This window comes from Branchiostoma floridae, chromosome 13 (genome assembly GCF_000003815.2).
Source record: "Branchiostoma floridae strain S238N-H82 chromosome 13, Bfl_VNyyK, whole genome shotgun sequence".
Taxonomy (NCBI): domain Eukaryota; kingdom Metazoa; phylum Chordata; class Leptocardii; order Amphioxiformes; family Branchiostomatidae; genus Branchiostoma; species Branchiostoma floridae.
This window is the reverse complement of record NC_049991.1, coordinates 7,427,502-7,440,919: the sequence shown is the minus strand read 5'-3', so window position 1 is coordinate 7,440,919 and position 13,418 is coordinate 7,427,502. Positions and strand designations below refer to the sequence as shown.

The 13,418-nt window shown below is 41.8% G+C and overlaps 2 protein-coding genes across 2 annotated transcripts in view; one reads left to right on the top strand and one right to left on the bottom strand.

Annotated features, from left to right (window-relative positions):
* Positions 1-5,730, top strand: part of LOC118429651 — an 8,752-nt gene extending 3,022 nt beyond the window's left edge. The window contains exons 3-9 of the mRNA XM_035840233.1: positions 243-484; positions 1,090-1,309; positions 1,740-1,863; positions 2,297-2,436; positions 3,287-3,432; positions 3,840-4,027; positions 4,724-5,730. Coding sequence (XP_035696126.1) covers positions 243-484; positions 1,090-1,309; positions 1,740-1,863; positions 2,297-2,436; positions 3,287-3,432; positions 3,840-4,027; positions 4,724-4,910 — 1,247 coding nt within the window. The 3' untranslated portion in view covers positions 4,911-5,730. The remainder of the gene's footprint in view (positions 1-242; positions 485-1,089; positions 1,310-1,739; positions 1,864-2,296; positions 2,437-3,286; positions 3,433-3,839; positions 4,028-4,723) is intronic.
* Positions 5,731-9,635: 3,905 nt separating this feature from the next.
* On the bottom strand, positions 9,636-13,307 carry LOC118429420. Its single transcript, XM_035839907.1, has 7 exons — positions 12,608-13,307; positions 11,981-12,292; positions 11,525-11,707; positions 10,961-11,122; positions 10,457-10,612; positions 9,955-10,096; positions 9,636-9,687 (listed from the first exon to the last, which is right to left on the bottom strand). Exons 1-7 carry the CDS (start codon positions 13,305-13,307, stop codon positions 9,666-9,668), a joined length of 1,677 nt encoding a protein of 558 aa, XP_035695800.1. The 3' UTR covers positions 9,636-9,665.
* Positions 13,308-13,418: the final 111 nt, after the last annotated feature.

The window sequence follows — 13,418 nt, the reverse complement described above, 5'->3', positions numbered from 1 at the left end:
CATGCCGCAAGCGTGCCGCACGTCAAGTGAGAGGGGGCCTTTACAGGGAATCGCAGTGGGACGTTTTATTTTGATATCTCGTGATGTGTTCTGGGCCCAGTATTAGTTTTGCAGATAGCTGTTGTGATCAAAAGAAGTACGCAACCATAGAAATGCCCTTTTCAGTCACCCAGCGTGTGTCGAATCCCTGAAGTAAAAATAAAAAAAATAAGGTATTTCAAAGACATTTTTTTGTTTTCTAGGAACGACAATTCAGAGTGAAGCCCATCGTCAGTACGATGAGTTCAAGACCCTGCACAAGAAGCTACCATGGCTGGCGACGTTTGCGGGGGTGAAGCCGCTTCCCGCCGGGGACGGAGCAACGGTGGCCGGGATGACCGAGTACCTCCAGTCCATCGTCAAGAACAAGGACCTCCGCACGTCTCGCCTCATGGACGACTTCCTCGGTATCAACTGGAACTGTTCCGGCGTCGGCTGGTTTAAGGTAATGTCCAGACCTGGAGTAGCCTAGTTATGCGTCACAATTGGAAAAAGGCCCGGTTTCTGGCGTGACCCTTACGTGGCCCAGTGGGACACCCTGCGGCCACCGGCTGGTTCTGGGGGACAGTCAGGCCTAATTAGGTTTCTCGAAGTTAAAATTAACACGGGGCCCGGTAACATAAAACGCCATGGGCTAATCGTGAGTATAGCCCCGTGGTATCATAAAGTCAAAAGGAACCACACATTTGTGGCTTCAGGGCCGTTGCAAATGTCACCGTAGCGTGACTGGGCTTCCTCGCCTATGAACTGGGCCTCCTCGGCGGCCACTTAAAGCTTCTACCCCGCCAAGCCAACAAAGCCCGTCCAGACTATTTTTGCCGCAAGGGCCTCTTCGTTCATCTTCGGCTACCCTGGAAGCCAGACCGTAGCCGGGCCCGACAGAGAATCTGTTCGGCAGCGAAGGCAGTTCTTCCCGCCGACCTTAATGACCCTCGGGAGGGGGAGTTAGCAAGCCGGGTACAGCTCCAGATGCAACTCCTGATATGACGATAGAAGTGCACAATCATAAGTATATGTCAGGTTTAAAAAAAAATCTTTTTCAACCTGCAGGATACGACGTCCTTCATGACTCTTCTGACGATAACAAGGTTGCCTGACTTCATCCCTGAGCGTCCCAACATCACCCTGGATAACGTCCTCACGGACGAGTACCCCATGGAGTGTTACCTGTACATGTCAGCCTTCAAGCACAACTACCTGGATAAACAGTCCATCCCCACTTTCGAGCACCTCTTCGAGAGTTACACCAAGCAGATGCCGAAATTCGAAGGTATACAATCTGGTTGAAAATGCTACTATACGCTGGGCCATGGTTTAAACTACGCACGCATTGTGTGATACATTGTGGATAATGAAACACAAATATGTGAAGACATGGTATCAAACATGGTCTAGATGAGAACAGTTTACAAGTTAGATGTTGACTGTTTACCTTGCACATATGCATTTCAAACCGCGAACCGACTTATTCTAATGATCCTATGTGATTTCACAGCCGCCATATGTTGTCGGTTATACTTAGTACTAATATCTGGTGTATAACGCCATGATTTTGCGTCTTAGTCACATATGAAAAGTTAATTTGCCTGACAACTTCCAGGTTAAACCATCCAACATGGCGGACAATACTTACGTCACAGTCACGTGAGTGTTAAAACACTTTTCACCCATCATGACGTTGTTCTGTACTCTATCCACAGCCCTGCCCACGGCGAGAGTACCACACAACCAGCCGGACCAGGATGTGTGGCCACCTGGCGTGACGTCACCGATTGAGATTCCCTACCATTTCGTCACGGTTCCTGTTCATTTCCTTCCTGGAGGGTGAGTTACGTCAAACTTTTAAACCAATCATCGTCTGTGAAGGATAACCTGTGCTGGTTGATTGACCATGTCTATGAATTTGCATGACATGTGTAATTGTTTATACAAGACATAATACTGGACGTATATTTCAAGTAAAAATTTGCATGGTAACTGCCTGGTTTAACCATCCAGCATGGTGAACGATACATACGTAATAGTCACGTGAGTGCCAAAACCTTGTGCAAAAAGATAATCTTTTTTGGCGACGCGTCAAGGGCGGACCCGATAGTGTAGATCTGCGATCGAGTTGAAAATATTCTGCAAATTTTGACGACGCATTCCTCGGTAGAATTTTGTTGCGGCACCTTATTCAGTTTTTTCGTAATCAATAATTTCTACGGAGTTTTATCTTCTCGAAGTTTCTTTAACGTGAAGCTATTTGTTTCCTCAGATACACCAATGGTGGCAATGTGCGTATCTCGTTCAACGGAAGAACGAAGTTTAACTTCTTGAAAGAGGACCTCTTGAGAAGTTGGTTTGACAAACTGGTCGGATATCTCAAACCCAAGACTATCCTCGATGTCGGCACCGGTAAGATCAGTCAATTAACTTACCATTTGCTGGTTAATGACTCAGTAGCTAACTACTAGTATCTAGCCTTGTAATGCAGTGATTTCGATGTTGCGAACAGAGTAAAGAGTAAACTGGATGTTCTAACTACATTTATGACCTTTTGTTTATGCTACGCCAAAAATAGTTACTCAAGCAACTGGATATGGTTTTGAAACGGTCAGACGTTTCGGAAAGAATCCACTTTCCTTCGTCAGTGACACTGAAGTGATCTGCAAGAAACAGGTCTTTTATACTCTAACTATGAATGAAGACAATTTCAGATGTCCAATAGGAAAGGTTGTAAGACAATTCCTGTAGTTCCTCAAGTTACCTGTAACTAAAAAAACAACAGGAGCTAATTGACTCATTTGCATTAACTGTGTCTTAGCCTTGATATCCTTTGAATCCAAATTGTCTTCAGCTTGACTTTGGCTTAGCTTTGTTATCTTTGGAATCCAAATTGTCTTCAGTCTGAATTGTCTTACAACCTTTCCTATTGGACATCTGAAATTGTCTTCATTCATAGTTAGAGTATAAAAGACCTGTTTCTTGCAGATCACTTCAGTGTCACTGACGAAGGAAAGTGGATTCTTTCCGAAACGTCTGACCGTTTCAAAACCATATCCAGTTGCTTGAGTAACTATTTTTGGCGTATCTTATTACCTGGATGTCTAACCTACATCGACGTCTTTTGTTTATGCATTCCATGTGATCAGGATCATTGAATCCTTTCATTCGTGAGAATGTTGTTTTTTAACGAAGGATAATAGCAAATGGGTAGTATTGCATCCGCTGACGATGTTTTTGATCTGTTTTTTTTCTCTTGTAGGCAACTGTTTCTCTGCCTTCGTTTTCGGGGAGATGTTCCCGCAGAGCGATGTGATCGGGGTGGACCTTGCGGCGCCCTTCGTCCGCTTCTGCCGCCTGTGGAAGAGTCACCGACCCGGCGGCGCGCCTAATGTCAAGTTCTACCAGGTAGGTACAATGTCATCTAACCTTTTTCCCTCCCATTCGTCCTTTTTTCATCAATTCTTCACTTCAACCATACGGCCATTACAGTTCATTATTTGTCTATTCGCTTTTTCACTCAACTTTTTTACTCACCTTGGACCTCGCACATGTGCAGTCAATCCGACTTATTCTTATGATCCATGTGATGTCACAGCCGCTATGTCCTTTTCTACTTACATTCATGCCACCCATGCATATCTACTCATTTCTTGCCATTGCTGTACCCAGTACGCATAGTTGGTTGATAGACGCTAGCCTTATTTGCCAGAACCTTTCAACCATATCATGCAAAGTACAATCATGCATTATAATTTTACCCCTCTTTATGTTATTCAAATACAATTCTATTTATATTAACTTTTGCTTTTTAGGATAACGGAGAAAAACTCCACTTCCCTGACTCAACGTTTGACGTTGTAAACTTCGCCTACGTCCTGCACGAGATGCCGTCCGATAACGCCCAGCGCGCCCTGGCCGAGGCGTGGCGCGTGCTCAAGCCGGGCGGCACCCTCAACATCATCGAGCCGCCGTACTTCGACAACCCCGCGGAGCGCCTTCCGTACGTTTCATTTCATTTTATTTATTTTACCAGGGAAAACACACTCAGGCTACTGCCTGCTTTTCATGTGGCCCTGGACACATACATAAACGTACAACATGATTTGGAAATACATTGAAATTAACATAGGGAAAAGGTAGCAATGTACAAGTGTACGGCCGCTAACAGTACTATTTCGGTCCGTTTTTAAAAGCTGCCACAGTTGTTCATTGTCGCTGTTTAGTAGATAGTCCATTCCACACTGTAGGGCCCTGGAACTGTAGACTACCTCTGAAGGACTGAACCTGTGCCTTTGTTACTTTCAACATCACTTATATCTGTAGTTATTAAAAATGGATTTTTTTATTAGATGAAAACTAATATTTTCTAATTACTACAGATCAATAGTAGATATCAATTTGCGCAACCGTGGGGTTGTACATAGCTTTCATCATTATGCACACGAAAAACATAGTTTTATTGCAGTGGTATGTACCAAAGTGTTGTATTTTGTTATTTAAGAAATAATATTAGGGGCAATAAATCCTGATAACGTCATCAATATGGCCCAAAATATCAGATTTAGAAATGTTTTATACCCATCTATCAATATTCGTTACGGCTCCATTCTTTCTGAATTCATTAATGAGAAAACAATGGAAGGTAAAAATGAAAATTGATCCAACTTAAATACCTTAACTTAAATATATTTTGCAGGTACGTTGAGTTCAACACGTGGGGCCATCACTGGAACACGACGGGTGACCACGGCCCTGAACCGTACATAGAGGAATACGAGAACACTTTCCAGTTGCCACACCACATGGCTAACATGGGCCTGAAGAACATCACGCATATCCCTATCTCTATTTTTGATGCTATATACATCGCGCAGAAGCCTTAGTGTTACTTTAAACTATTGGATGTAGATATACAGTTTTAACTTGTCTTACATTGTAGGTGAAGACTAGGTAACTTTATTATCCATTACTGTTTTAAGGTCGAAATGCTGCTAGTGTGTTGTTACATGAACAAGTTTGTGTTGTTAATATGTACGTTTTTTCACACAAGTGTTTTTGAATTTCACAACACTCAGGAATTTATGACAGGCTCCGCCAAAATGACGAATTTAGAGCAATTGATACCTGAATGTTTGTAAACGGTTGCTGCAATATGATATATGTTGTACATTGTTTGGTAAGTACATAAGGAAAGTCATATGTAAATTTATATGAGCGGAGTTGTCTGGAATCTAGGCGCCCACACACTAGGCACACAGGTCGGCTCTTCGGCACTAGGTCTGACATGCTCCCGCAGAAACTTTACCTCAGTCCCGCTAGGAGCCTCACCTCTATCTAGGCAAAGCACCGGGGAGAGCTAAGTTGACCAAGCGGGAACAAAAGCTTACAGTGCCGAGTAGATCCAGTCTGAAGCCCTGGGAGAGACTGGTGACCAGGTTATGAGACCGACACTTCTGGAGGCATACATAGGATTTTGTGCAATGTTCCTATTTTTTAGTAAGACTTTAAAAAAAATCAAAGTACGGATCCACAATTTCATTACATTGCAATTTGTCATTGTAAATGGTCGAACAGTGAAGATACAAATTCCAGGACTGAAGTTCTCCATTTGAAACAATGTTGTGTGTTAACGACAGTGATATTTGATATGAAAGATACGTTTTGTATGCAATTAAAGAGATCATGACTTGAGGAAATCTAAAATTGTTGTGTGGACGTTTTACTTGTATTGTACCATTTGATAGCAGGCATATGAGCCTGTTCGAATGTCAGTTCAACTTGACATTTGCGATTAATTTTAGTTAGACATATTCGCTTAAATTTGCCAAGCCTCTTGCAAACCGCACAGTACACGAAAAGTCCCCTAGTTTTCCGTAGCGTATACCGAAAGTTTAAATTCCCCAGTTGGACAAAATTGATAACAACTCAAGCGACGGTTGGGTGTTGTACGCAAGGCGTTCTCATGACATAACATAGTCGCACACATACTTTAGAGCTGTGAATATCACTTTGCAGTCTATGTATGTTAGATTCAACTTATGATGTAGAAAACTGACTCAAAACACTGACTTTGTTTTAATGTTACAGGTTTTATTGGCCAGATTCTAATCAGTAACTTTAACGTCCATTCGGAGGACGTTCTGACCGATGACGTTATCCACACGCCCTGACCGAGCGGAACTTGAACCGTACGTTGCCCTGTAGATCTGGATCAGTCGTCCGGACGCTGAAGTCACATGTACACGTGTACACTACATATGATAGAATAGAATGACCTAACCAATTAACAGGTAACCACAGTTCCAATTTATTTCAGTCATAAAACAATTCTTAGCCCCAGCCTTACCGACCGTAAAGTTACCAAAAGATGCATATTTTACTCTACAAAAAATCAATTATAAATTTAGTCCAGTAGTGCAATACAACTGATTATATCAATGTAGTTAAGGATATCGTTTATATATGATGCACACGGAAGGCAACGTAGCAACCTTTGCCCCCTCCATATGTTATGAAATACTAAGTATAATAGACCTTTGGCCCCATTACGCCGAATATAACTGATAAGAATGTAAATGAAGTACTGCACTATTTTCCTGCACGTGGAAGGCAACGTGACTAGTGCTCACCTTTGCTCACTCTCTGTTATACAATGTTTGCATAGTCAGCTTAACGCAAAGTGGCTTTCCTTCAACGTATTATGCATTTGCGAGTTCCCCTTGTATCGTATTTGAAATATGCTCAATACAAACGTTACTCAAGCAACTGACTAAGTTTTGAATACGGTTAGACGTTTTAGTCAAATTCCGCTGCCTTTCTATTTGGCTTTGGGACAGAAAAAGACAATGTGGCACTGAACTCGAGAAAGTTAGTAACTTATTCTAACAGTGCCACATACACAGTACAGACAGAAGGTAGAGGCAGTCTTTCCTTTTACCTCCCGACCGAAGTCAGGCACCCAATTTAACACCGCCTGGGTGAAGTGAGGAAGGTCGTGCAAAGTGCCTTTCCCAAGGGCACAACGTCGGGGGCACGGCGGGTATCGAACTCGGGATCAGTAGGTTCCGAGCTCAACACTCTACCAGTTACACCACATACGACCGCTGGCTTTCCGCCAGGTAATGAAACGTCTGGCCGTTTTCAAAACGTGTTGTTTGATCAACTTCGGCACTGAGTATTACACTATATGTCCAACCTTCATTGGCAAAGCCAAACTGTAGTCGGGACTTTTTTCTGACTCATTTTTGTGTGTGAGCATAATACCGTCGAGATTTTGTACCCATGTACACGCATAATGTAACGCGGTACCAGAACTCGTGTACCAAATGGCACGTGTTTGGTGGTTTTCCTTGAACTCTGGACTAAAACAATAATTGGAGTTTAGGTGACCAAACGCACGCTGACCCAGCTAGGGAGGGCCAATGGACCGTTTTGTAATGCAGTGATCTTTGCTCTTATTTTTATGTAATTCTGTTATTGCCCGATACATAGTGACTAAAACAGCATAACAAGTCAATAAACCAATACTATGTCTAGGACGACAACAGCAACGTACAAGTTTACCGGACGACGATTGAAATGAACGGCACAGTTAGTAACAAAGGTTACCACGGATAAGCAAACTATTAAGACAATGTTATTTTTCTGTAAGGCATATTTCAATTTGATTTTAAGCGTTGCAGATAGATTATTCATTAATGATAGCTGGTGGCTTGAACTGCACATATCAAATCATTTGTTATTCTGAGTTCACCGTTAGAGAACTCCTATCGAGGAGTCCAACGACAGATTGCAAAAAAGTCAAGTGGTCGGTTGTGTCGGCATCCGCAGCCTATAGCTACTAGTTGCAAGACATGGCAAATACAATGCATAGGAACTATCTAATGGACTTGTGAACGTTTCCAAACAATTTTGCAGCATGAATTCAATCAAGGATTTTTTTATCATTGATAAAAAACGCATTGATTTAATTTACCGTTTATCGTTGTCAGCATCCCTGAATGTATCGTTAAGCCTTGACAGAATCCCCTATGTATACCCTCTTTGAAAAATTAATCTTAGACTAAGGACTAAAAAAAAGCACGTTTCAGAACGCGTGATTCGCAACTAAATAGGACGAGACCAAAGGTCCGGTCTGGCGTTATATGACTACACGAAGTTTGACCTGGCAAAAACACCCATCTAAATTTTGGTGTCCCCTCAAAAAATCCTCAAAATGTAATCACAATGGATACATCCTTCTACCAGTAACAATTAGTTCAAGCACCTTGTGTGCTACGTTATTTTTCTAAGAACATTGCGCATGCGGCACTTTCAAGTTGTTGGGACAACATTATAAAGCTCTCAACTATATGAAAGACGTTAGAGACACTTCGCTTGTGACAACACTAGAAGGCACTTGGTAATGACCTATTCAACCTTCATTTCTTGAGTGCAGTTCAAGTTCATTTGCACAAAAAAGTGGCTAGCGGTTACTGAACTTTGTGTCTGCCCCGTATCTGGCGTATTCAAATAACATGATTTTTTTTCTTGCGATACGTCCAGGTGAAGGACGATAGACTGGCATATCAAAGTTCAAGCAGCAGCACTGAACACTGCACATTGTAGCAGCGCCACCTTTTAAGATCTGTGCGAACTGCTAAAACTATGCCAAATACACCGCAAGTAATTGGGCCAGCTATGTTTGTATGTAGATCTTGAGCTATAAGATGAAAACACAACATCGTCAAAAATAGAAATAAAGTGTAAGCTAAGCTACAACAGCATTCGCTCAGCAATTCTACCACTTTTGTTTCCTACAGACAATTGGAGACAATAGACGTCTTGTCATTATGTATTACGTATCAAGTGAAGTATTACTTGTATCTATCATTCAATCCCTGATTTTGACTCTACGAAAATAATCTAAATTTCAACATTCTACGCTGGCATCACAAATGCTCTCCGCTTTTAACATTTTTTAAAACACTTTTGAACTCAGAATTTGCAATGTTCTTCACCAATTGAGTTAAAATTTGCCTACCTTTCTGTATTCAGGTTACTGCTAACGGTTGACATTTTTCATTGAAAACTGGCATACTCTCTGATGTCATTAGTTCACTCAGTGTCGTTTTCTAGTAACTAGCTGGAAGACAACCCATTTCATCTGCATGATTGAACTACTTAATCAGTAATGTGTAATAAATTTCACAAACGGTTGCATAAAAGTCAAAAACTATTCTAAGAAACAGTACTGTAAATGCATTTAATTTCGCGGTAGCGGGAAAATGGACTTTTCGCGGTGGTTTTAATTTCGCGGTAGCACCATGCACTGTAGTCTCTTACTGTTATAATAATGGAAAAATGTTTGGTTGGTGGTTTTAAATTCGCGGTGAAGCGGCCGCCGCGAAAATCGCGAACATTAATCCACCGCGAACATTTCTGCATTTACAGTAGTACATTGCTAGTGGTGTACCTCGTCAGCGTTTAAATATCGAGGCATCTTGACACTCATTGCCGAAAATGACGTCAAAATTTACCTAAAGCACTACAAGAATAGTCTTATTACTACCGCAAAATGTTGCATCTAATGAACACGAATGTATCTTATTCATTGTGTTTTCATTGTTTTTTTTTCTTTGGATGCTTCAGCCTCTGCCTCACTTCTTTGTCAGAAGATACCTATAAAAATGACAGAAATAAAGCACCAATTAACTCATGAATGGTAAAACTACGTGAATACCACAAGACTCAAGAGTACTGAACAACACACGGCTTCGCAAGGAAGTTGGGCCATTATATAAAATAAAAAAATAGATTAAAAAAAAAGACACCAAGAATCATTGAGCCCAACAGAAGAACGTATGATTTCAATGAATTGTACTCGAAATATGATCATCTTTTTGAAGAATAAGGAGTCAAAGATAAGAAGGTATCTTAGTTTCTTACCCTATGAAGGAAAGGGCAACGACCATGCTAACAGCAAATATCACCGGCAGTACCAGTGCCTTCGTCCTCGAATGATCGTCTTCTGTTGCATCGACATCTGTGCTCTCATCTCTTTTCCTTCGGACTGATCGTAACATAGGGTCTGAAAGAAAGAAATAATGTAGAACTTTATGTAGAACTTTCTTGCACGACAATTGTACATGATACAATGCATGGCAACAACTATTACACAAAGTACAAAACAGAGGTATAGGATACAGCTTAGCAACCTAGTTAACATAACAATAAGGGCTAACATAATTATTTGGTATAGTATTACAATGGAGTAGGCTAATCATAATAATTGAGTATCACCTCACCTCACCTCACCTGTCCCTTGACCTCTGTGTGGGTCGTTGGGGCACCACGACTCCATTCACAAATTAGGTATAAGACAGTTATATAGAAATGATATTGAAAAATAAGTAAATACTTCTAACATAGCTATAGCTTCTGTCCTTACCGTAGCATGCAGTCACATCGACGCTTCCGAATCCTACAGTAGTGTAGCCCGGCGGACAAGATTCGCACTTGGTTGGGGTTGTCGGACTCTGAAATTGTCCCTGTGGGCACGGGACGCATTCCCGGCCATTGTAGAACGATCCAGGGAAACAGGCGTCTATGGGAAATCGAAAGGTTGATAATTAATAAGTCACGAATAGGGAAAAACACAAGAACTAAATGAATGAATAAGTAAGTGTAGCCTCCATAGCAGGCTCTCTGGGTCTTTTTTTCGTTGCTTTCATTTTGCAAGTTTGCCGGCGGCACAAGCGACCAAGTACAAAAAGAAACGTCCCGCAGAAGTGTATTATGAGCACCCAATATACGAAGGAAGAAAAGGCCCAGAATCTGCTGTAGATAGAGGCAAACGTCAGTGGCTCATTATGATGCAAAATTAGTTAACATTCGATATGTTCATATTGGTTTTATCTACCTCTCAAATTCACTTTACAAATTCACTACCAACCGACACAATCGGATGATTTAGTTGCCCCCACGAAGAACGTTGTTTTTCCAGTTGGACAACTGTCACATCGGTCTTGGCCCTCCTCCTCTTGGAACGAACCGAAGTCACATGGTTTGCAACCCGTTGACTCAGAATCACGATAGGAGCCAGCAGTGCAATTTGCTACAGAAACAGGTTGTTAAGTAACGTGTTATTGAAAATCGTACGTTAGCGTACCTGCATAGAAAAACAACAACTTGAAGGTGTTTTTAGTGGTTAGCGTTGTTTACATAGAAAGTTCTGTGCTCGAAACACTACCAAGCTCCAATCTGATGCACTTGTAGGGGTCCTTCCCATTGAAAGTATATATAAGCAAGAACAGAACTTTCTATACACAAATAATGCCCACGACTATTCTCTTTACCTCTTGTGTATTTTGGTGTCTTTTGTATCATACGGGCCTTAGTTTAGACTGATGAATACAAATGGTAGATGGAAAGATAAGACAAGTCATCAGCTTAGAATAGGAAAAATGTACATAATAAGTTGATTAAAGAAAGGATGGAATGTTCAATTTGAACTCACCACACAGTCCCATGCCAACCATGTTGCCAGTGCAGGTTAGTTGTATTTCTATCTCTTCTGTGTTGTTCTTGTCTGCAGGAATGTCCTGATGCAGTACGTTCAGGTCAAAGTCACCATTTTCGACCATTTGGCTCAGGCTTTTCAATGTGGTTTCCCAATCTTGTTCAATGTTCTCCATGATTACTAAGAGATGATGTACACCAAATCATAAATCAATAAGTTTACTTGGTATAAAAAATATTACACTATGAGTGGTCAATGAACCAATTTTTCATGTAATAATTGTATGCTGTTACCAACACCTAAGCTTGAAGCAAGGTACGCCAAACACTTACTCAAGCAACTGGAATATATGATTTTCCACGACATATATTTATTTGGTAGCTGCTATTTGGTGTACCTTAAAATTATTTCAATATCTAATCTTCATGGACGTAGGAATATAATGATACTTACTGTCCTTGTCATTGAAGCGGCCCGTGTCGCATGTATAGAGAACCTCGAATGAATTTCTTGTCTCCACACAGTCATTCCCAAAGACCTCATCTGTGGCATGGAGGTGGCAGCTTCTCTGCCCGTCACAGAGGTTCAAGGTAAATTCCAAAGCGGCATCATCCACACAGCTGTCTATCTGTGAAGAGTCCAAAGCTCCACACTCAGAAGGCGTTGATACCTTGAACGTAGCTGAGTGGATGGTGATGACTTCTTCTGGTTCGCAACTTAGCGTCAGATGTTGTCCTCGGCAGATCCTTGCAACAGCTACTGGCTCTATTAAAGGGGGGAAATTGCAAAGTTGTAAATGCTAGCGGCAACGTACCATCATATTCCATTTCAATGAAAATATGCAGCAACTCTGTGCGGTCAAATAACTTGATTTATGTCATAAACTTTATTTATTATAGAATTTATTCAAATTGAAAAAAAATGACAGTAAATGCACATCAATGAGCATGCACATTACAAACATAATCATTCACCATAGCAAGCGTTTAGCTTGGTTTGACAAACCATAGGAATTCTTGATGTGAATACATCAATTCTATTTTACCGTATCAAAGTTTGACAGGTTTTAACGTTTCTCACCGGCAGACATTAGATCTCGGATCTCTTCCTGCGTCAGGACCCGGTCCCAGAACAGGACATCGTCGACATCGGTATGTCCAAGATGACCCGAAGATGGGTTATCTATGTTGTTGGGAGCACCCACGAGGAACTGCGTTCGTGTATCTGATGTCAAGGCTGACAGGCTACCGTCGGTGACCGTCGCGTTAACGAGAGTACCATTGATGTAAAGTGTGGGATCTCCCCCGGGTGACCAGGTCAGGGCTGTGTTGAACCAAGTGTGCAAATCTACCGAAAAGGCGAGCGAACGATAGCGACTGTCGAAGCTTACCCGCGCGAAGAAGCCACCTTTGTATCCGACGGCAAATCCCCTCGAAGAACTAGTCTGACCGCCGTTGCTAAGATAGTACACGTCATGTGATGGTGATGATGGCACACTGTTGACGCGGAGCCAAGCTGTGATTGTATAACCATTCGGACAATACACAGACGAACCAAGACATTCTCCGGGAAATTGCCCTGCATTCAGGTATTGCGCCTGCCCGTCTAGAGATATTGCCTTACCCGATATGCCATCAATAAGACTTAGGTTTCCAACGGAGGTTAACGCAGGGTTTCCAGCAACAAAACCGCCCGAAATCACGTCCATTGGGAAGCTGTATTTTGACGACTGAGCAAGCGTCAGAACAGGATCTGACACCTGCGGAACCTGCGTAGACATGAAGATATGACCGACAACGTCCAATCTGGTATTGTTGCCTGTCGTGACGTTGTCGAAGCGAACTTCAGAACCATCTTTGTGACAGTTACGGCTGGTAATACAGTCAAGAGA

Excerpts from the sequence above, each read along its gene's own strand:
- LOC118429420 (XM_035839907.1), bottom strand. The coding sequence starts at position 13,307 with ATGTCTACGCAGGTTCCGCAGGTGTCAGATCCTGTTCTGACGCTTGCT. Across the intron at positions 12,293-12,607 it reads CCGAGATCTAATGTCTGCCG|AGCCAGTAGCTGTTGCAAGG; the intron begins GTGAGAAACGTT and ends CCCCTTTAATAG. Across the intron at positions 9,688-9,954 it reads GTTGCCCTTTCCTTCATAGG|GTATCTTCTGACAAAGAAGT; the intron begins GTAAGAAACTAA and ends TCATTTTTATAG.